The 23,013-nt window shown below is 40.9% G+C and overlaps 2 protein-coding genes across 8 annotated transcripts in view; one reads left to right on the top strand and one right to left on the bottom strand.

Annotated features, from left to right (window-relative positions):
• LOC109917661 (centrin-2) overlaps window positions 1-13,998 on the bottom strand; it is a 33,727-nt gene extending 19,729 nt beyond the window's left edge. For 3 of the 6 annotated variants that reach the window (XR_007263619.1, XM_048604983.1, XM_048604982.1), the window contains exon 1: window positions 13,877-13,998. Coding sequence is in view for 2 of the 6 variants with exons in the window: in XM_048604983.1 (XP_048460940.1) it covers window positions 13,877-13,888 (12 nt within the window). In the remaining 4 variants the exon portion in view is untranslated. Of the gene's footprint in view, window positions 1-8,486; window positions 8,585-13,788 lie in introns of all 6 variants that reach the window. The other 3 variants (XM_048604984.1, XM_048604985.1, XM_048604986.1) reach the window with 3 other exon arrangements.
• A 2,334-nt stretch (window positions 13,999-16,332) lies between these two features.
• Window positions 16,333-23,013, top strand: part of nsdhl (NAD(P) dependent steroid dehydrogenase-like) — a 10,622-nt gene continuing 3,941 nt past the window's right edge. For both annotated transcript variants that reach the window (XM_020517514.2, XM_048605474.1), the window contains exons 1-6: window positions 16,333-16,543; window positions 18,473-18,634; window positions 19,778-19,924; window positions 20,015-20,143; window positions 20,941-21,083; window positions 21,732-21,834. In XM_020517514.2, coding sequence (XP_020373103.2) covers window positions 16,526-16,543; window positions 18,473-18,634; window positions 19,778-19,924; window positions 20,015-20,143; window positions 20,941-21,083; window positions 21,732-21,834 — 702 coding nt within the window. In that variant the 5' untranslated portion in view covers window positions 16,333-16,525. The remainder of the gene's footprint in view (window positions 16,544-18,472; window positions 18,635-19,777; window positions 19,925-20,014; window positions 20,144-20,940; window positions 21,084-21,731; window positions 21,835-23,013) is intronic.

Here is a 23,013-nt window from a genome sequence, read left to right on the forward strand (position 1 = left end):
GGGGGGAAGCAGAGTACAAGGGACAGGTAGTTAGCCAGTACTTCATCTGGGCTAACATTTCAGCTGCAAAGACAAAAGTTTAAATTTGAGGGTGGAAATTGGGAGGTTAGCTGGGAATCGATTTGATTGAATGTGGAGGTAACAATTTCAAGTGTGAGAATTCCATTAACTGATGGCTGAGACATAGATGGAGACAGATAATGTTTCAAACGTGAAATAGGTACAATAGTCTTTGCAATGAAAAAATATGGAAGCAGAAATCTAACTCAGGGTTAAACAGGATCCTGAAGGTGCAAACAGTCTGGTTCAGACCAAACCGTGGCCACAGAAAGGGAAAGAGTCAGTGGTATAGATAAGGATTCATGTTCATCTCAGCATTTTAAACAAAAAACCTGTGATCATGTGACATGTAGCCAGGTTATCCAATGTCCAAAACTATGCTTCTCAAAACATGGGGCATGTGCAAATATACCTGCAATACTTCACAATCCAGAGGAAGCAGAGAGAATTTACAGTTTGTAGAATTTACTTAGAGACTTATAGTTATATTTGAAGCTGTAACGTTGGATACAAGATCATACAATAATTATGCAGAAAAATTTATTTTGTATTCTAGAATTCCACCAAAATATGACAATTTGGGAGTGGGAAGGTGGAAACCATAAATCCTTCCACCAGAAATGGATAGGGTAGGGTGATAGTTGTTCTGTGTATTTCCTCTAAAAGAGGAAAGTGAGACAGATCAGGAAACCTTCCATAATCTCCCCAACCTTACTAAATTGCTCTGGCAATTTCAAATCCCACTTTGCCCCTCAATAAAATGTTGCCTCAGTTCTAGGGTGTGGTTTCATGCATGCCAGGAACCTTGTATCGCGCCCATGTGGCTATTAATCAGAGTACATAGTTATTTCTTCTGCACATCTTCACAGTAATCACTTCTTTCACAGGCAGTGACTCATGCAGGAGTACTGTTTCACTTACAGCAGTTACCCTCTAGTATCCTGTCTAGATTGAACAGGATTTTAACACGTGGTTAAATCAGACCCTTTATGATGTCTTTTCCAGCAATTTATTCTAGCTAGCAATTGAGGAAAGAGAGGGGGGGAGGGAGGGAGGGAGGGAATGAGGTGGATATTCCTCCCTAGTCCAGAGGATATGAAGATTATGTTGGTTGTGTTATCAGGCTACTCATCCAGGCCTGAACTAATGCTCCAGAGATCTGATTCCAATAGCATCAGAGAAGCTAAAGAATTTAATTTTAATTATGAATTAAAAGCTGGTAGTTTATTTCAATAAAATACTAAATGAAATCAGATGTTGGTGATGGGGACTATGAAACTCATGGCAGACTAGTACAAAAGGTGAAATCACAAGGTATGAGGAGTGAACTGGCAAGATGGATACAGAACTGGCTTAGTCATAGGAGACAGAGGGTAGAGGTGGAAGGAAGCTTTTTGGAATGGAGGGTTGTGACAAGTGGTGTTCCATAGGAATCAGTGCTGGGACCTCTGCTGTTTGTGATGTACATAAATGATTTGGAGGAAAATGTAGCTGGTCTAATTTGCAGATTTGTGGATGATAGAAAGATTGGTAGAGTTCCAGATAGTGTGAAGGATTGTCAGAGGATACAGCAGGATATGGATCAGTTGGAGGCACGAGCAGAAAAATGGCAGATGGAGTTTAATCCAGACAAATGTGAACTGATGCATTTTGGAAGGTCAAGTACAGGTGGAAATAATAAGTGAATGGCAGAACCCTTGGGAATATTGATATGCAGAGATATCTGGGTGTGCAGGTCCACAGATCACTGAAAGTGGCAGCACAGGTAGATAAGGCAGTAAAAAAAGCCTATGGCAGGCTTGCCTTCATTGGAAGGGGCATCGAGTATAAGGATAGACAAGTTATGCTGCAGCTTTATAGAATTTCAGTTAGGCCACACTTGGAATATTGCGCATAGTTCTGATCACCACACTACCAGAAAGATATGGATGCTTTGGAGAAGGTACAGAAAAGGTTTACTAGGATGTTGCCTGGTATGGGGGATTTTAGCTAGAAGGAAAGGTTGGATATACTGGGTTTGTTTTCACTGGAACGCAGGAATGGAGGGTCAACCTGATATAAATTTATAAGATTGTGAACGCGTAGATAGAGTGGAAAGTATGAGGCTTTTTCCCAGGGTGGAGGAGTCAATTACTAGGGGACACCGGTTCAAGGTGTGAGGGGGGTAGTTTAAGAGATGTGCGAGGCACGTTCTCCACACAAACGGTGGCGAGTGCCTGGAAGTCACTGCCAGAGGAGGTGGTGGAATCAGACACAATAGCAGCATTCAAGAAGCACCTGGACAAATACATGAATAGGAAGGGTATAGAGGGATTCAGATCCTGTAAGTGAAGACAGTTTTAGTATGGAAGGGCAAAATGTGTTGATGCACGGTAGGAGGGTTGAAGGGCCTGTTCCTGTGTTGTATTGTTCTTTATTCCAAACTACTGGATTATGATTAAAAATCTGTCAGCCTCACTGATGTCCTTTAAAGGAAGAAAATCCAGCATCTTTACTGGTTTGGACTATGCAAAAGGTAAACTTGCCATGGTCTTACCATAGGGTGCCCTCTCTAAACAGAAATGACTAGTGGTGATTAAACCTGAGAGTTATCACATCTCAGGCGAGGAGGGAGATTGAAAAGGAGCTTCCTTCATGGTAACTCAGCCGGTGTTGACATCACTCTGCATTGCAAATCAGCATCCAGCCAACTGAGCTAACTAATTTGGATCATGTATAATTGCAGACTTGAAGCAAAATGCTTGACTCAAATATCTTCTGAAATGGTCTCTGAGGTCTGTGCATAGCAGTGACTTATGGATCCAGAAGTCAATGTGTCCACACACCAGTTGGCGTGTGCAGTTCCAAGCAGCTGGGCAACTGCACAGCATAAAAAAACTATTGAACGACCACCCATTGTTAACCTAGGTGCAGAACACGACATAAGAATACCCAAAGTCAATCTTGCAAAGTCTAAATCATTAACAAGTGAGGACTTGTGTCAGAATTGGGAGAACCACCATACAGACTAGTCAAGAATTCATAGCGATTTTCACAATCATCAGTCAACATCCCATATTCCAATTTTATCACATTTGCCTTCTCCAGCAGTGAAATGGTGGCATGGTGATGTAGAATTGGGAGAGAATGGCCCTGGGTGGACAACATCGATCCTGGATCCCAGAAAATTTCCTGGCACCTCTGATGGGAAGTGCTCCTTATTACCAATAATGTCCTGCCTCAACTGATGAATCAGTGTTCTTCTACTGAACAGTGTTTTGAAGAACCTCTGACAGCAGCAAAGGTACTGGATATACTCTGGTGGGGTCTTCAATATCTGTCAACAAGTGTGATCCAATAGCACCATACTTGTTCCAACCAGAGGTTACCATGAAGGACTCTCCTTCCTAACGTCTCCACTTGCAGAGACGTGGTGACCCTCATGTTAAACCATCAGTAGTCTCTCTCTCTGATGGAACAACAGCTCTATGAGACTATGGTGACTGTCCCAACCAGGCAAGTCCTGAAGGATGCAGCTGCCAGACTGGGTGGTGAGAAGATCAATGAGGCAAAAAACATACTCAGCTTCATCCTTCTGTCACAGATACACCTGTCCATTATAGTATTGGTAGGTATAACCACCACACTCCTTGTGGAAATGAATACGATCTTCAAAGAGAAAAAAATACTGTGTATTGTGTTATATGGAACTGCAACCATTCTAAATAAGATAGATTGGAAACAGATATAGCAGCTCACAACTGGGCATCCATGAGGCTCAATGGACCATGAGCAATGGCAGGGTTGTAGTCAACTACAATCTGTAACTTATGACCAATTAGATCCTTCAGTCTGCATTACATGCAAGCAACAAATAAACTTTTATTCAATGACGAGTGTAAAAGAGAATGCCAAGATGAGCACTCGTATATAGGTATACCCAAAAATGAGGTATGATGCTGGTGAGGATAAAATACAGAACTCATTGCATACATAGCAGCAGAAGCAATACGATTTGGACAGAGCCCAACAATTCTCAAGTCATGTGGTTATAAGAGTAGCTCAGGTGCTGGATATTCTTATAGACAGTAATTTGCTTCTTAACTCCTAAAATCTGTCCATCGTTTCTTTAGGGCAGCACCGTGGCTCTGTGGTTAGCACTGCTGCCTCACAGCGCCAAGAACCCGGGTTCGATTCCACCCTCGGGCGACTGTCTGCAAGGAGTTTGCACATGCTTCCCCATGCCTGCATGGGTTTCCCCCAGGTGCTCCGGTTTCTTCCCACAGTCCAAAGATGTGCAGGTTAGGTGGATTGGCCTTGCTAAAATTATCCATAGTGCTCAGGGATGAGTAGATTAGGGGTATGGGTCTAGGGGGGATGCTCCGTGGGTCGGTGTGGACTTGTTGGGCCGAAGTGCCTGTTTCCATACTGTAGGGATTCTATGATCATCTATTACTCAATTCTACAGCCTAAAAAGGTGTCTAGGGGTACAGGGAGAGCAGGAGTACGACATCAAGATCAAGGATCAGTTGAATGGCAGAGAGGATTCAATGGGGTGAATGGTCAACTCACATTCGTATTTTCTACATTTCTATCTGCAAAGCACAAGTCAGTAGTGTGATGGAATTCAATGGGTCCAAAAAGTTCGACAGCTGTGTCACTTTCGTAATGAATGATGGCATCCAATTAAACAATTGAAGGAAGGGATTCCAATGATATCCATATCCTCACCAAGGAGCCTACAACATCAGTGCAAGAGCCAAGAAGTGCCAAGTGGTTTCATTTCAGAAGACAAAAGGAAATCTGTTCTTCATTAACACAGGAAATGAAACTAAAGATCTGCTCCATAATAACAAAAAAAAAAAAAATCAAAACCAATGCCAACTGATGTGATTCTACATTCCTCCTGAGGTCCCAGCATCACAGATACCAATGAATCTTCAATCATTTTGATTTAGTCCATGTAAAATCAAGAAATGTCTGAGCCCAGTGCACACAGAAAATGCACGTTCTGATGAAGAGTCACCAGGCTTGAAATGTTAATTCTGCTTTCTCACAAAAGATGCTGCCAGATCTGCTGAGTTTTGCTAGCAATTTCTGTTTTCATTTTTGGAAATAACAAAGGTTACAGATTTAGATGACATCTAGGCCATTGTGCTCAAGAACAAATCAGGCTCCCAGTCAAACTATGTCACTTTTATTGTTGGACAAATAGCAGTGTTGCATTATGGAAATTGGTTAGATATGTTATATTCCATTAAAACAAAAGGACAAATCCAATCAGGCCAATACCAAGCTGCAACATGCAAAACTTTGAGTTGGAAGCAGGAGTGGATCTTTTGGCTGTGCCACCAATGTTCTCTGTCAGCTGCATGCATGCACGCCACGCACCAGGAAAGCTAAACCTGCACATTTCCCATGATTGTCCACACACTTGATGGCCACATCCAAATAGCCAAAGGAGGAATCCTCGTCACACTTCCAACTAGCACCTTTCCAAGAGCCACGTAGATAGCCAATGAAAGAATCATCTAGACCTCCACACAGCACATTTTCAACTGTTCCATATGGATAGTGCACGAATCCCAGGATCCTTCACACACCAGAACAGAGACCAGTACTTCTGAACTTGTGACTTGGCCACAAAACTGCTTCCAGCCCTAGAAAAAATGTAAACATTCGTGATTGCCAAAACAGCTAGACCCAATCACCTCCTGGCGGAACAGGATTGGGGAGACAGGGGAGTTAACAGCCTTCTCAACAGTGACCAGGAAGATCAGGCACAAGGTCCAGTAGGTAGGCAGCTACTCCGGAAGCAAGTAAGACATGACAAAAGTAGCAAGATACATTTCACTTTTGTATTTTAAAACTTTGCTTTCTTGATAAGTTTAAGTATGTCCAAAAGTAAGGCAAATGAGTCATCAAAAAAGAAAGAAAACCCCGAGCACATTTCACAATGGAATGGCTTTCTCAGGTCATTAAAATTAAGTGCCATCTTCAATGCAGAAACAGAATGCATGACTCAGTCACATTCGAACTTATTGTGAAATGTACGATCCGGAGTATGGTGAAAGTTCTCACTGATACTGTCATACATACAGTAAAGATGAATGCATCAATGCTTCCATACAAGACATTGATGATCAGATGACAAAGTAATTGAGAGCTTGCGCAGTAAGAGTTACACCTTTGAATTTGTGGAGTGCATTGGTTTCATTACACAAAGACAGTTCCTGGATGAATTGCGCAAATCACTCTTTCATATATTGATGGTGGATGAATGTACAGACATTTCAGTTTACAAAAAAAATGTGGATTTTGCACATCAAGTTTGACCAGAATTTGCTTACAATACTGCCTTTGCAGGAATTTTGAAACTCACTGCATCATTGCTAATTGTGGCAGCAATCAATCAATTTTATGTTCAGTGACCTTGATTTACAGAAGATGGTGATGCTTACATCAGACGGAGCCTCAGTTATGCTGGGAAAAATAAAGTAGCCACAATCTTGTGATGCGAAATTAAACATTCGTCAGAACAGCACTGCATTGCTCATAGAAAATATCTGGGAATTGGTGATGTTTGGACAGAGGTGTCAATTATGCAAGACATTAAAATGCTTCTAAGAACTGTGTAAAATGGTCAGCAGATCAACTGTGAAGAACAGAAAAAAATCTTCAAATTGTCCTAGTCAAAGAATGTAATACAAGTGCATTTCAACCTCTGAATGATGTGAAGTGGCCGTCAAGACATTTTGCAGTGAGTGCTCTAACATAAAAACCACAATGGCTCAATGGAATACTGCAGAGAGCAAGTGAATAAGCACAATGATCCAAAAAATAAATATTGCCTGAAACTGCTCACAAAGCCAAAATATTGCATTGCATTGACTGCTTTGAATGACGGTCTCAGTGAACTGGCACCATTGTGCAAATTCTTGCAGAAAAGCTCTGACAACAATTGAAGCTATGCAATTTCCTGAGGTCTCACTAAACTGAGGACTCGGTATCTAGGTGAACTTGTTTATCAGAGTGATGAAGGTTCTGGCTGCTCTCAGTGATGTGGACGCTGCTGCAATCTTTAAATTTATTCAATGCCTACGTGACTACCTGGAAAGCAGATTTCCACAAGAGGAATTACGAGAGTGGCATGCATTTAACCAGGCTGCAAGAAAGCAAGAAAACAGATTATGAATTTGGAAAAGACAGCATTGTGCAACATATTGAAACATTTCACTTTATAACCACACATTTGTATTATTTTGGTTGAAAAGATACATGAAGAATGGTCCAATTTCAAATTTATGGTTGTGGACCAAGTCAAGACGGGTTCTGTTCAAACATTCAGTGATTTGGTGGGCTATTTCAGGCATCAAGTGCTGACTGTGAGTGTAGATTTAGCCTCATGAATTTGATTAAGTGCGAATCCAGAAAGATTAGAATAGATCACTTGGGACCATTTGATACAAGTTAGGTCATACGTTTCATCTGGACAATATATCAATCCGAATGCAGTATACAATCGTTGGGCAGCAAATTAAGATTGGTATGAAAGACCGCCAATAAAGGAGTTAATAAACTGCTAGCAAGGGGGTTGCAATTAAGGTTCAGTGGTAGAATTCCCATCTGCTATGCAGCAGGTCCAGGTTCGATTCCCACCCAACGCATGGTACTTCTTTCCTTCTGATCATGCTATACTCTTTCTAGTGGGTGACACAATGGTTAGCCCTGCTGCCTCACAGTGCCAGGCACCTGGTTTTGATTCCAGCCTTGGGTGAATATGCAAACTCCACGCAGACAATTCTCTGTGACTGTGTGGGTTTCTGCTGGGTGCTCCAGTCTCCTCCCACAGTTGAAACATGCGCAGGTTAGTTGGATTGCCCATGCTAAATTGCCCCAACAAGGGATGTGCAGGCTAAGTGAAATAGCCACGGTAAATGTAGGGTGATGATGATAGAGTGGGGGTTGGGTCTGGGTGGGATGCTCTTTGGAAGGTTGGTGCAGACCCAATGGGCTGAATAGCTGCAAGCCACACTGTAGGGATTCTATGATCCTCTCTTTTGGTCACATAATATATATGATGAACACAGCACCAAATTTAAACAAGTCCCCAGACTTCTGAAATGAGCTTCCAATTTTTGTTTATTTTAGCAGATAGAATACCTGTAGTTGTAAGATCATATAAATGCACGCTTTTGATAGTTAATAGTGATAAAAATTGGCATATACATGTAGAATGCCTGTAACTGTAAAATAGTTAATTAACAAAATGCAAAAAAAAAAAAGAAATGCAATTCGACTTCCACTCAATGCAATATGCCACAGACTACTCTGGGTCCTACACAGGACCCAGAAAATTGAGGGAACATGGAGTTCCACCCTTTTCATCATCATCATGTTTGATCTGATTGTAACTCCATATTCCCTCCTACCCCCAAAAAACTCACCTTTTTGCTTACCAATATTCCATCCAGCTCTGCCTTAAGAATATTTAAAGATTCTGCTTCCACCACTTTCTGAATATATTTCAAAGACTCATGGCTATCTGTGAGAAAATAATTCGTTTTATTTGTCTTAAATGGACAAAACTCTTACTTTTACTCTGTGATCCCTAGTTCTATATTCTCCCACAACAGGAACCATCATTTCCGCATCTAACATGTAAGATTTTAAGGACACCTTACATGTTTCAATCAAGTCATCTCTTACTCTTCTAAATTCCAGACACCAGCCTAGCCAGTCCAACCTTTCCTCAGAAGGAAACCTGTATATTTCACATACTAGTCCAGTAAGCATTTTCTGGACTGTGTCCAATGCATTTAAATCCTTCTTTAAATAAGGAGACCAATACTGTAAAAACCAACATGTTTTGAGGAAGGGTCACTGGACCCAAAACATTAATTCTGATTTCTCTCTACAGACTCTACCAGGCCCGCTGAGCTTTACCAGCAATTTCAATTTGTGTTTGAAACCACTATTATACACAGTACTCCAGACGTGGTCTCACTAATGCTCTGCATAACTGAGGCATAACGGCCCTATTTGTATTTCTGTTCCCTTTGCAATAAGTGATAGAATTCTATTAGCTTTCCTAATGACTTGCTGTACCTGCATACTATCATTTTGTGCATCATGCACTACAATTCCCAGTTACTCTGCATTCTTTCACCAATTAAACAGTATGCTTCATTTTTATTCTTCCTACCAAAATAGACAATTCCACATTTTTCCCCACATTCCACACCATTTGTCAGATCTTTGCCCACTCATTAAACTTGGCTATATATATTTTTGTAGCCTCCTTATGTGAACTTCTCGCTTCAATCCTCAATATAGTCTTGATCTAAAAATGGACAAAGGTGCTGAATTCCAGGGTGAGATGAGAGTGACTGCCCTTCTCATCAAGGCAGCATTTAACCAAGTACGGTATCAATAAGCTATAGTAACATTGAAATTAATGAGATGACATGTTCTTTTTCTGCATACAAGTCCTGGATAACAGGCTTGGGCCAATAAGTGGCAAGTATAGTGTCTCTAAACCTGGATCAAGTGACCATGGTTCAAGTCTCATCTGTTCCTGAGATGTGTAACAACACCTCTGAGCAGGTTGATTAGAAAAATAGGTTAATAAAAAAAAGTCGCAAGTAACATGCACATCACACATGCACCATACAATGACTATTTACAGCAAGGGAATGTAGCCACTACGCCTTTACATCCAATGGCATTACCAGCACCAAATCATCCACCATCAACATATTGGGGATTACAATTGACCAGAAACTTAACTGGACCCACCATACATGTCATTTGGCCACAAGAGTTGGTCACAGAATATTCTGTGATGTGTAGCTTACCTTGTGGCTCCCCAAAGCCTATCTATCATCTGCTATTCTGTTCTAGGGGATAAAAATGTCAACGAGTGTGGGGAGAGAGTATGATCATATCATAGAATCCCTACAGGGTGGAAACAGGCCATTCGGCCCAACAAGTCCACACCGCCCCTCCAAAGAGCATCCCACCCAGACCCATTCCCCTACCCCTGCATTTCCCATATCTAACCCACCTAACCTAAACATCCCTGGACACTATGGGCAATTTAGCCTAGCCAATCCACCCACCCTGCACATCTTTGGACTGTGCGAGGAAACAGGAGCACCCGGACGAAACCCACGCAGTCACGGTGAGAATGTGCAGACTCCACACAGACAGTCGCCAAGGGTGGAATCGAACCTGGGTCCCTGGCGCTGAGGCAGCAGCGCTGACCACTGTGCCACCTGGTACTCTGTACTATGCTGTTGACATAGAAGATTAGTCACAATCACGTTGAGTAGCAGAGCTTGATGGGCCGAGTGGCCTACTCCTGCTCCTATTTTCTATACTTATTTCTGCAAAGCACAAGTAATAAATGTTATGAAATACTCTTCACTTCCCTGGATGAGCACATTTCTAACAATATTTTAAGTAGTTCACCTTTATTTAGAACAAAGTAGCCCGCTTGATGATACCTCATCCTCCCCTTTAAATATTCACCCTCTCTCGCCACCAAAGCACCATAGTTGCAATGACTGCTCTGTACAACATGCATTGTAGTAACTAGTCAAGGCTTCTCCTGGAATGGATTGTTAGCCACAACATCAAACGTCACTGTTTCCCTGGCTATTTGATTTTGTTTTAAATATCAAGGTTTATCTGACAGCATCTCACCTAGAAGAGCGTCATCAGCAGGAGCATGGAAACACAACCAACAACAACTTGCCCTCAAAAATAAAACACACAGTAACCTGACTTAGAAATACATCACTGTTCCTGAATTACTGTTAAAAAAGAGTCTTGGAACTCCCTTCCTAATAGGAGACAAGGTGCAAGAGCTGGATGAACGCAGCAGGCCAAGCAGGAAAGCTGACGTTTCGGGTCTAGACCCTTCTTCAGAAAAATTCTTGGAATAATCGATCACTCTTTATCAAGCTGTTGTTCCCACTTTCTCACATTGTAGAAGATTCTAACTCCACTGTCCCTCCTACTCAATCTTTATGAAGCTGTTGTTTCCACACTCTTGCGTTATTTCCAAAGCACAGTCTCTCTCTCTCTTTTAGGTATTGGTGACTCTCTGGAACCTCCTTTCTCTCATTTTTGTTTTAAAACTGTGATATCTGATATGCCTACCTTGATTGTTTCTCCAGTTTGTCAACTGAAATTTGTTAAACAGCTAATATTATCACAGAGACTCTTCAAGTCTACCTATCTGGCATTTATTTCCTACTTTAAGCTGGATGAACTCAAGTAGGTGAATTGCCCTGCTTAAAACAAGTTCAATATTGAAAAGGCCACATTTGAGAATTAGTTCAAGAGATGAAAACTAAGCTGATGCCTCTAACCTTGCATAATTAGGGAAGATGGTGGCTAGTGGTAATGTCACTGGACTAGTAATCCAGAGGCTTATGTTAATAATCTACAGACATGGGTTCAAAATCCCTGATGGCAACTGGTGAAGTTTGAATTTAATAAATAAATCTAGAATTGAAAGCCAGTCCAATGAAACTATTATTGACTCTTGTAAAAGAAAATCCCCACGTAACTAACGCTTTCCCGGAAAGAAAGGCAAGCGTCCATACCTCATCTGGCTGATCAATGCTGAGACACACAGCAATGTGGATGATTCTAAACTGCCACTCAACTGTATCAAGTTGCTGCAAAGCCCAAAGAAAGGAATGAAACCAGACAGACCACCTGGCATCAACCTGTAGACAACTGCAAACCTAGCGCAGTCACTTGCTCTTCCTTCGTTGTCCCATGGCTAAAATCCTGGAACCATCTTTCTCAGAGCACTGTTGGTGTGCTGAGGTCTGCCAGCAGTTCAAAAAAAAAAGCCACTCATCCTCATCTTTTCTGGTGCAGTTATGGATGGGCAATAAATACTGACCTAGCCAGCAAAAACTACATTCCATGAATGAAAAATATGATTCTTTAATGCTGTGCAACCATCAGAAATCAGTATACATTTAAACTGAAAGGAGCCTCCCCTATTTCAGCCATGACAAGAAAATTAACCAAGGACGTCTCTAAACAATTTCTCTGTGGTATGCCCTAACTATGATATCTGTACAGAAAATGCTTCATATCTGTCTGTACAGTAACCTACAATATCGAAAACAAGACTTTTTTTAAAGCTGTCATCACTTGACTTTCCTCTATCACCAACATCTTTGATTCAATTAGATGTCTGGGTAATTGCTTGCAGCTACTTCCACTCTACCACCAAAAATTTGCTGAACTGCAGCAGGCAACCTATTTACATGGAACTTCTGCCACACTTCCACAAAAAAAAAACACCACTAACAGCACTAACGCCAAAGAATTTCCTAGTTTATCTTGCAGCATTATCTATATTTTTTCATAACTGTCACTTTACAAACTTTACATCAGAAAACATTCCCTCAACACTCTACATGCCTGTGTCATCCCAAACACAAAACTTAAAAGAATCTTGGTCTGGGAGATATCCAGTTTTGAGACACTGTGCCTGTAATTCAACCATAAAATTAGTGCCCTGATCGTAAACAATATCTCAAGTCTTACAAGGACCATTTTATAAGAAACTTGTCAGAATATGACAGAATTAGATAAACTAAGAAAACAAATGAAAGAGTTTTAGGTTTGTCAGTAAAATTGGTTAGTGTTCAACAACAAGTATGATCTCTGGACTCTATCAATTCAATTCCTTAATCAGAGACTAGCTCTTCATTTATGTGTCTGCAACAATTTTATATTACAATAAAAATAAAATTGGTATTTCTTTTATGGTTGGGGGCATTGGCATCCAACCTAACCGATTGAGCAACATCTTATATTTTAGATAGTAGGAACTGCAGATGCTGGAAAATCTGAGATAACAAGTTGTAGAGCTGGATGAACACATCAGGCCAAGGAGCATCATAGGAGCAGGAAGGCTGACGTTTCGGGCCTAGACCCTTCAAGCCATTTTACAGGAGCGTTTTTGAACACAACTTAACATCGCCCCAATGCAAATAGAGATGAAATCATCACTAGCAACCTGGAACTTGAATTGCACACTTGTATACCAAAATCACCTAAGTAACATCAGCGTTAGGTTACAGTTTAAAGAATTAAAAGTGTGCACTTGGTGCAAAATTTAGTCTAGAATATTTTAGTGTTTTGCTCTGTTGTATCATTAAACTCTATCATTAAACATTAAACACCAAATGTGCCAGTATTTACGATGATTAACTTCTATTAATTCGTAATTGTTAGAGCATTCAGCACCCAAGTCATTACGTTTCTTGAAAAAAAATGTCGGTAAATTAACTAATTAAGCGTTCACTTCTGTTCCCGGGATCTTATAAACAGCGAGACAACAGTGGCAATTCTGGCAGCAGAACTGTGCTTTTAACCTTCCCTAGTTAACGTTGGGATGATTCAAAGGAAAGTGAATTATCTATCATGTGTTAGAAACGAGGTTCAGGGAGAAAAATCCTGTCTGTTCTTACTCATCCGGTGTTTGTGCTGGGCTACACAGTGGAGTCGAAATCGAACCGCGCCCAAACCCCTTTAATTGGTATGTTAAACAGTCAACAGTGCATTCACTTATCGTCCTACCTTCTGCCTTTGCTTTATGATGCCCAAGCCCCAAATTAGGTCTTTACGACGCGACTCTCCCCATTTTACCCAACTGTCACTCCCACACATTTCCAAAATTCGCAGCTCCCCCATAATGCTCCCACTATTCACCTTCTATTTGTCAGCAGCCGTTTGCGGCTTTCCCACGAATGTTTTAACATGCCGGTCAGCATATCGGATGAGAAGTCCCTTTACTCACCTTAGCAGCCATTTCCACACGCTCTACACAATATGTTAAGAACAGATCTGCAATTCCCCAGCTGTCGTATTTCCAGACGCTCCAGCTCCCCAATCAAGCTCCATAGCAATCGGCCGACCAATCGCAGTTCAGAAGCGGTCATTCCCATGGTCACCGGTGACGCGTCAGTCATCCGGGCTGGTAGGCGGGCTCTACCTGAATATTCACAAATCCGACTGCGGTTCCCACTCCAGGACAACGCCCCCTCGTTCCGATTTGTCACGTTAGTGACGTCTGGTGTAATTACCGTTGACGGCTTCGAGCTTTTGGCATGGAGAAGAGGGTGTTGGAAAAGTTGGTGGTTTGTATTGTGGTGTGCGTTTTCCTCATCACTCCGGACTTTCACTCTGACTTGCTGAGTACTGCCTATCGGAGGTGAAGCCTTTACCAGTAAATCCTCCACTGACGCTTAAAGTTTCCCTCATCCATATCAGTGTTAACAAGGGTTTCCCTCTCTCCCACCCCCCAAAACTGTGTGAAATGATCCCACCAGAAGAAGGAAAACGCTGGACCAGGGTCATGGGGTCCTGAATTGTGGGACCCTGAGAAACCACGGTATCTGCTGCTTCTTCAGCAATAATCTTGGTAAGGATATGCTTCAGTCTATGAAATAACATAAACCAAACATCAACACTGTAGATTGGGGGTTAAGCCGCTTGACTGCTGAAACAGCAAATTTTGTATCCGTATCTCCCTCTGCAATAAAAGTACCTGAAGCAAACCAGTTATTTTCTCCCATCAAAGACAACAAAGTGTGGAAACGTCAGCTTTCTTGCTCCTCTGATGCTGCCTGGCCTGCTGTGTTCCTCCAGCTCCACACTTTGTTGTCTCTGACTCCAGCATCTGCAGTTCTTGCTATCTCATTTCTCCCACCTGTTGCTTTATCTGTTGCCTTTAATCAGTAACTAGTATATCAACTGTCCTGTGGCACCTGCGAAGAAGTGAAATAACCTGGAGAAAGATTATCAAAGAACAGGCCAGGCAGCATCAGAGGAGCAGGAAAGCTGACGTTTCGGGTCTGGACCCTTCTTCAGAAAATGACGAAGGGTCCAGACTCAAAACAGCAGCTTTCCCGCTCCTCTGATGCTGCCTGGCCTGCTGTGTTCATCCAGCTCCACACCTTGTTATTGTCAGACTCCAGCATTGGTAGTCCCTACTATCTCTTATCAAAGAACAGAAGGTCTTGGCAAAATGAACACAATTTTAAAGCTACCCACTGGTGGTATTAAATTATGGTTCTCAGTATTTTTTCTCTACCCATAATAACAATTTGTTTTTGTTTGTGCATGTGTGCAGGGGTTTTAAAGAGGGTCAGAGTTATATTGATCGCTCATAGTTTTGTGTACCTGTGACTTGAATTTAAATATTTGTAATAAACAGTGGTTCTTTATGTACAGTAACCTAATCAGTGGTTTGTTTTTGTTAATTTTATTCCAACAAATAGGTAAATTAGGAGTATACATTACTTTGATTTCATCACTAACTTTTTGTGGTGACCCTGGAATACTGGGGCTTGAGAATCAACACACTTTCTCAAGTGGGTCATGCTTCCTGTATTTGGACCCCCCCAGTGGCAGCTGTATTTCAGCCCACAGACTGTTGCAGCAGGCCTGCCAGAGGAATCAAAAGGAACTGCCCAAAATGATGTTGACTTTTCGTTGACAACTGAAATTAGAAGCCTACAACAGCTTACTCTTCTTTCCCGTCCCGTTTCTTTAGCTAAAAGACAAGGGAGAACATATTGCTGTATTTGTTCGTCCTTGTCATTTGGCAGGCCCAAGCCTCTCATATTTGCAGCTCGTTTCCAGTAAGACCATCAGCAGCCAATACAAAATAGTACAAAATCTGAATACCTGAGTATTAGCTCAAATATACTTTTCCAACTTGATGCTTGCTCTTTATATATAAATAAATGTGAAGAAACTCAGCAGGTCTGGCACCATCTGTGAAGGAAGAAACAATATTCTGGCAATAAATTGAAACAATATTTTGAATACAATATTCTGAATGCTCTCACACCTGCTCAGTTTCTCCAGGATATGTTTTTATTTCATCTCGTTGGCTTTAGTGATGTCTTGCTTTTATTCGCAGCTATGCGGGACCTGACCATTCATCAACAACAAAAGCAGAAGTCGATCGAACAGGTCTGCCAGCATCTGTGGAAAGAACAGAGTTAACGATTCGGATCCAGTGACCCTTCTTTAGAAGCTAAAAGTTAACGCTGCTTTTTCTGCATAGATGCTGTCAGACCTGCTGAGTTTTCCCGGAAATTTCTGTTTTTGTTTCTGATTTCTAGCATCCACAGTTCTTCGTTTCTTTCCCCTGCCCATTCATCGGATTGACCCGGAGAATGGGTATCCTGTAGTTGAAACGAAACCCCATTCTGATTGGTCACTGCTTCACGGGCCATCACCAGCCCATGGTCATACGATAATCCGATTGGCGGATGCATGTGTCACCCGGGTAACAGTATGCCGAATAGAGGTATGTCGACCAATCAGAGACAGGGCTACTATTATCAATGTAGTTGAAGAGGTGGAGCTTCGGGGTCGTTAGTTGTGTCTGTATCTTTTACTCTGAAATCTTCGAGGAGACATTGCTACTGGGGAGATGGCCACGCGTTTAAGGGTAAGCATTTTGCGGGCTAATGCTATGTGATATTGCGAGGGATTGAGGTTTTATTTGGATACACAAAGAATGGGGAAGTGTCGACGCAGTTGTGCAGACTACGTTATAATGCAATGGTAATCACCTGCCTGGATCATTTATGCAAATACATCTGGTATTTTCACTATAAAAACATGAATTGCTGGAAATGTTCAGGAGTATGGGATGCGTCTGTGGCGAAAGGGAGAAGCATTTAACCCTTCAGGTCCACGAGCTTCCCCAGACTTGGAGAAAGTGAAAGGATGAAGGCAGGGAAAAGATCACAAAAGGTAGAGAGTGATAGAGTGTAAATTAGGAGACATCACCTGACAAAAGGATTAATGTTGCAAGGCCAAAGAAACCATTGTCTAATATGGTCTTATATTGTGCACATAGTGAAAAAGCAGGATATTGACAGCAGGTAATGATGCTTATTAGAAGCGCTGGTGCGGACACAATCAGCCGAATGGCAGCCTGCTGCATTGTAACACTTTTGTGATTCTGTGATTATGCCACCTGAGATCTGATGAATGGTATTATGGAGAAAGGTGATGTTTTCCCTGCTGTTAAAACAATCCATTGCTTTCTTTATGGTTGCACAAAGGGATGACTGAGAAGTGGACCAACACCATGCAAAGGGAATGGTTCTTTTGGAATGCTGAAAGTGAAGGACAATGTATTTGGCATCACACTTGAGCTGGCAGAAATGGCAGAGGATGATCAATTGTCTGCAAAGTCTGGTGGAGTAGAATGAGAGAACAAGTGGAACACTAGAATGGTTCTAGGAAGGAAGCGAGGAGTTGATAGCTGGAGTGCATCTAAAGGGAGAGACAAGACTGAGGTAGAGAGAGAGACTTTGATTATGGAAAAGGAACTTGCATTAGAAGTGCTACAAGTTTTGAATTATTTTTGTTGTTCTTGGGCTGTGGGTGTCGCTGGCTAAGTTAGCATTAATCACCCTGGAGAAAGTGATGGCATCCTGCCTTCTTGAACTGTGGTAGTTTGTGGGGTGCCTATAGACTTGTAGGGCTTTTAGGGAAGTAGTTCCAGAATTCTGAGCCAGTGACTGTGAAAGAACAGTGATGTAGTTCCAAGGCATAGTGGCTTGGAGGAGAACTTGCAATGGGTGGTATTCCCATGCATTTGTTGCACTGGTCTTCTAAGATCTCGAGGTTCCAGGTTGGGTAGATGCTGTGAATTGTGAATTGCTGTAGTGCAGCTTGTTAATGGTACAAACTCTTACCACAGAGAGTTGGTGACGAAGGGAGTGAATGTTGAAGGTGGTGGATGGGGAATATTTCATCACACTCCTGATTTGTGTCTTGTAGGTGGTGGATAGGGATGAGGGAAGCAGAAAATGACCTACTTTCCAACCTCTGACCTATTCTGGTAGTTACTTTATTTATGCATCGCAGGCCAGTTAAATTTCTGGTCACAGTAATCTCCCCATGACATTTAAGATCAACAATTTTACATTGTAATCTCTGCTCCCATTTTGTTTCCTTTGTTGGCTTTTCAACAAAGATATTGAAAAAGTTTTGTCTTTTTGCCTTTTTCCTTCCGGTTGGCAGTTTTTCATGTCCCCTAGACACATCTTTTATTCCTTTACTTGCCCCATTATTGATTGCTGTGGCTTTGGAGCATTGATCCTTGTGATAATACATCCCTCCTGATGTTTAATCCCCCTGCATTTTACCCTGTCACAGACCTTCTCTGTTGCTCTTTTTCTACCTCCACCTGCTTAACATCTATTACATCTCTGACTTTTCCCAGTTTCGATGAAAGGTTATTAACTTGAAACACTAACTCTCCTCCTCAGATGCTGGCAGGCCTGCTGTGCATTTTATTTTGCATTTTATAGATGCCAAAAATGTGATATGTTTTACTTTTGTCTGACTTTTCGTTTTATAGCACAATAAGAAATGTACAGTTATCGGGGGCTCAGGTTTCTTGGGTCAGCATTTGGTGAAGAAGCTTCTGGAAAAAGGCTACACTGTTAATATTTTGGATGTTCGAAAATCAGTTGAGAATGAGAGAATTCAGTTCTTCAGTGCAGATTTGTGCTGTAAAGAGGTTGGTATAAGGTACATTTTAGCACTATAATATTGAAGTCTCAGTTTCTCGTGATGCCAGCAGCATGCAAAAAGAGAAACAGCTCGGCTTTGTAATATTTGATTTGACAGTGATATATCATTCCTTTTTTTGTATGACTATAATTTTGTTAACTGAACTTAACAATTTTAAAAAATTATCTAGGGCTGACAACACTTGTTCCTGACTTGACTTTGTTCCTGGAGAAACACTTTTTCATGGGTATGCTGATGCCACACAGCTCTACCTCACCACTACCTCCCTCAAATTCACTGTTATCAGAGTGACTGACAGGTTACTGACATCGAGGATTGGATGAGCAGAAAGTTTCTCCAATCAATGAAGGATTTGGTAGAGGGTGAAGAATTAACAATTGATTTACTGAGAAGTGAGTTCCTAAATTGGAACTCTGTGTGACAGACTGTAACTTCAGAATTTCTGTGCTGATCTATGTTTATCTGATGTGCTGAAGTTATGGTCACTTTCAGAGGGGAACTGTTATTGTGAACCGTACATCTTAGTGTTGTATGTGTATGTGTGTGTGTGTGATGGGACAAAGTATGTGGCAGGAATGTATTCAATGAACCTAATGGCTTATTCTTTCCCAAACTGCACTTCTGAGATGTTCATCAATGAAGTTTTAGGAGATCTGTCTTTTGAGTGTTCCCATTGTTATATCAATGCTCTATCCCGAATGTACCACAACACGGGAGATTGAGGTGAATGTGTATGATAATGGACCTTCTTTCTCTCTCAGCTGAATGTCAATGGAATATATTCTAGCAGGAGCCACCTATCAGAAATGTTAATGTAATTTGATAGAGATAGTATTTGCTGTCTGCTTTTTTTTTTAGCACTTTTGTGGCCATCACGATGGATCTGACAGCTAAGTTTTCTTGGAGACATCTTGGAGAAGTTATGCCACAGATTGATTTAGTTTTAGTATAGCCTAGCCCCTCACCTAAAATCTCAAATATTGAATTTATTTGCAACCTAGAAATGATTGTTATCCAGCAAATATCCACAGGTTGTGCCTCTAGTTAATTTTGATATTAAGTGTCTTTGTGTATTGAAAGTAAAATTCCAAACTATGAAATTGTGAATTAATAAATTGTGATTGTTTAGGATATACTGCCAGCAGTTCAGGGTGTGAGCATCGTGTTTCACTGTGCTTCTCCAGCACCTTCTAGTGACAACCGAGAACTCTTCTATAAGGTTAATTACATAGGGACTAAAACGATAATTGAAGCATGTAAAGAAGCAGGTGTTCAGGTAAGAAATTATACATTGCAGTTTTATAACCATTTGTCTTCCTGCCATTCCACCAGTCTTTCATGATTAGCACATTTTTCTTGTACACAGAAACTGGTGCTGACTAGCAGTGCTAGTGTCGTATTTGAAGGCTCCGACCTAAAAAATGGTTCAGAAGACCTGCCATACGCTAAGAAGCCCATTGACTACTATTCACAAACTAAGATCTTGCAGGAAGTGGTAAGTTTAAAAGTCTGACATCACTTTAACTTTAACTTTAAAAATGAAATTGTAGTTATGTGTTTAGATTTGTCTTAGATATGTTAGTTTATGATATAAACTTTACTGAATATTTGAGCTGAAGTTTTTACTTTGCAACACTTTCTGGTAACATTTCTGTTAAGAACAATCACCTTATTCATAAAAAGATCCACTCCATATTGATGATTCTATTCAGTTCGCATTCATCTGCTACAACAATATGTTTACAGCCCAATAATGGAAGATGTACACTGTATTTATATTTGCCACACCTGGCATGATTATGATTTCGGAGATTACCAATTTGTGCAGCTTTTATGTAGTTTAATGCTGGGTCAAGGCCCACTAGATGCTGGATGTCAAAACTGCAGCAAGAGAGACTCACCTGATCCATGTGACCATTCAGTTAGCAATCCAGTTCCTCAATAGATGCAATTTAAAAGTAAACTTGTAAAAGTAATTTTCTGCTGCTAGTCTCCTAACCTATTCATGTAGACTTTTATGTTTTTGGAGAGACTACATGCATCTCTCTTCTGCGCATATGTTTGCTCTTTTACTTGTCTGTTTCTTCTTTCAAGCACTCTTGCACTCTTGACTATTGTATGGTACACTTGACCGTCCAATACTTGTAACATTTAGTTCTAAGTATTAAGATTCGGGAATTGTGTTGTCATTTACAAAATATAATGAGAAAATTGCATATTGCATTAATTGAAGTGGATGCTGTAGCTTCTTCCCTACCTGTTAACAACTAACATCTTTTTTAAACATAACAGGAAATTCTTCGTGCTAATAATCCAGAACAGAACTTCATGACAATTGCAATTCGTCCTCATGGCATTTTTGGACCTCAAGATCCACATTTAGTACCTGTCCTTGTACAGGCTGCGAAGACCGGCAAGATGAAGTTTATAATTGGGTTGGTACTGTTTAGACAGATCTATGCATTTAGTGTTTGTTGAGTTTTTCATACTGAATCTGAACTTGTAGGAAGCAACAGTGAACAGTTAGAAGCTGATAGTAACGGCAACAGTGAACAGTTAGAAGCTGAAAGTAACAGCAACAGTGAACAGTTAGAAGCTGATAATAACTTTGACAATGTGCTATGTCACTTGTCTGTTCTTCGGTGAGAGATTATCTGAGTGGGTAGTTATATGAAAACATAATCCACTTTGCAACATGATTCTTTCCAACTTCTCCTGCCTGTGTGCTTTGTTATTGATAAATAGTGCTACCTTTGATCTGTATTCAAAACCATTCTCATCTCCTTGTGGAATCATTAGAGTCTAAAGAAAGCTGGCACACCCTAAGTTGTAAAAATGGGGAGGTGCATGTTTTCATTTTCATGAATGTGCGTGGCTAAATGTGTCATATCTCTGATATTAAGGGATGGGAGAATGCATTCTGTAAAATTTTTCTATGGTTTCTAATTTATAAATTCTGCACATAGTTTAGAGCGTTATAGTTTAACTGTCAATTACCATGCCTTGGAATCTGCTGGGTGTGACTGCAGTTTTCAATTAATTGTTTGTTTTATCAGGCAATGAGATTAACCATGTTTCCACAGAAATGGCAAGAACCTGGTGGACTTCACATATGTTGATAATGTTGTGCATGGGTTGATCCTAGCAGCAGAAAATCTTCACCCGAAGTCATACATCTGTGGAAAGGTAAGAGATTCATAGAGTTATACAGCATGGAAACAGACACTTGGGTCCAACTTGTCAATGCCGACCGGATATCCTAAACTGATCCAGTCCCATTTGCCAGCATTTGGCCTATATCCCTCTAAAGCCTTCCTATTCTTGTACTCAATCAGATGCCTTTTAAATGTTGTAATTGTGCTCGCCTCTACCACTTCCTCTGGCAGCTCGTTCCGTACACACGCCATCGTCTGCCCCTCAGGTCCCTTTTAAATCTTGCCCCTCTCATTTTAAACCTATGCCCTCTAGTTTTGGTCTCCCCTTCCCTGGGAAAAATACCTTGGTATTCACTTTATCCATGCCCCGCATGATTTTTATGAATCTCTGTAAAGTCATCCCAGAGTAATCTGCCTCGACATACATAATCTTACAACTTCATTGTTGTTGTTTTGTTTGATCATGATTATTAGACTTGACATAATTTTTCCCATCGTTCCTGAACTGCTCCATTGGCAGTGCAGTGATGATATGTTTAAAAAGAATAAGACCCTGAAATTTCTGCCTTTTTTTGCCAATATGACTTCAATTTGAAAAATTTCAATAACCTATTTAGCCACGAATCCCATTGTTAACTTTTACAGGTGAATAGAAGAATCAGTTTAAGACTCCAAAGAGAAATTTATAATGGAAACAAATTATCTATGCGATCAGTTGGAAAGTTCTTGGTTTTCGTTGACAAATTGTTAGTAGAAATTACCTTGTAAGTGGGTAATATCATAGTACAGTTGTAGCACAAAAGGAGGTCATTGGGAGGTGAAGGCATAGAGGTATTGTTGCTGGATAGGAATCCAGAGACCCAAATAAAGCTCTACTGATCGGGTTTAAATCCCACCATGGCAGATGGTGGAGTTGGATTTTTTTTTTAAAATCTGAAATTAAAAGTCTAATGATGACCACAAAGCCATCATCAATGGTTGTTTAAAAATCTGCCATGCTTTCCTTATCGGACCTGATGTGAATCCAGACCTGCAGCAATATGGTTGACTCTTAATTGGCTTGCTAGGCCATTTTGAAGAGCAATAGGTTGAGTCAAACTGTTAACAAGCCTCAACAAAAAAAGTAAAAACCAAAAGAACTGCGGATGCTGTAAATCCGGAACAAAAACAAAGTTGCTGGAAAAGCTCAGCAGGTCCGGCAGCATCTGTT

Source organism: Rhincodon typus, chromosome 14, assembly GCF_021869965.1.
Source record: "Rhincodon typus isolate 14 chromosome 14, sRhiTyp1.1, whole genome shotgun sequence".
In the NCBI taxonomy this organism is placed as follows: domain Eukaryota; kingdom Metazoa; phylum Chordata; class Chondrichthyes; order Orectolobiformes; family Rhincodontidae; genus Rhincodon; species Rhincodon typus.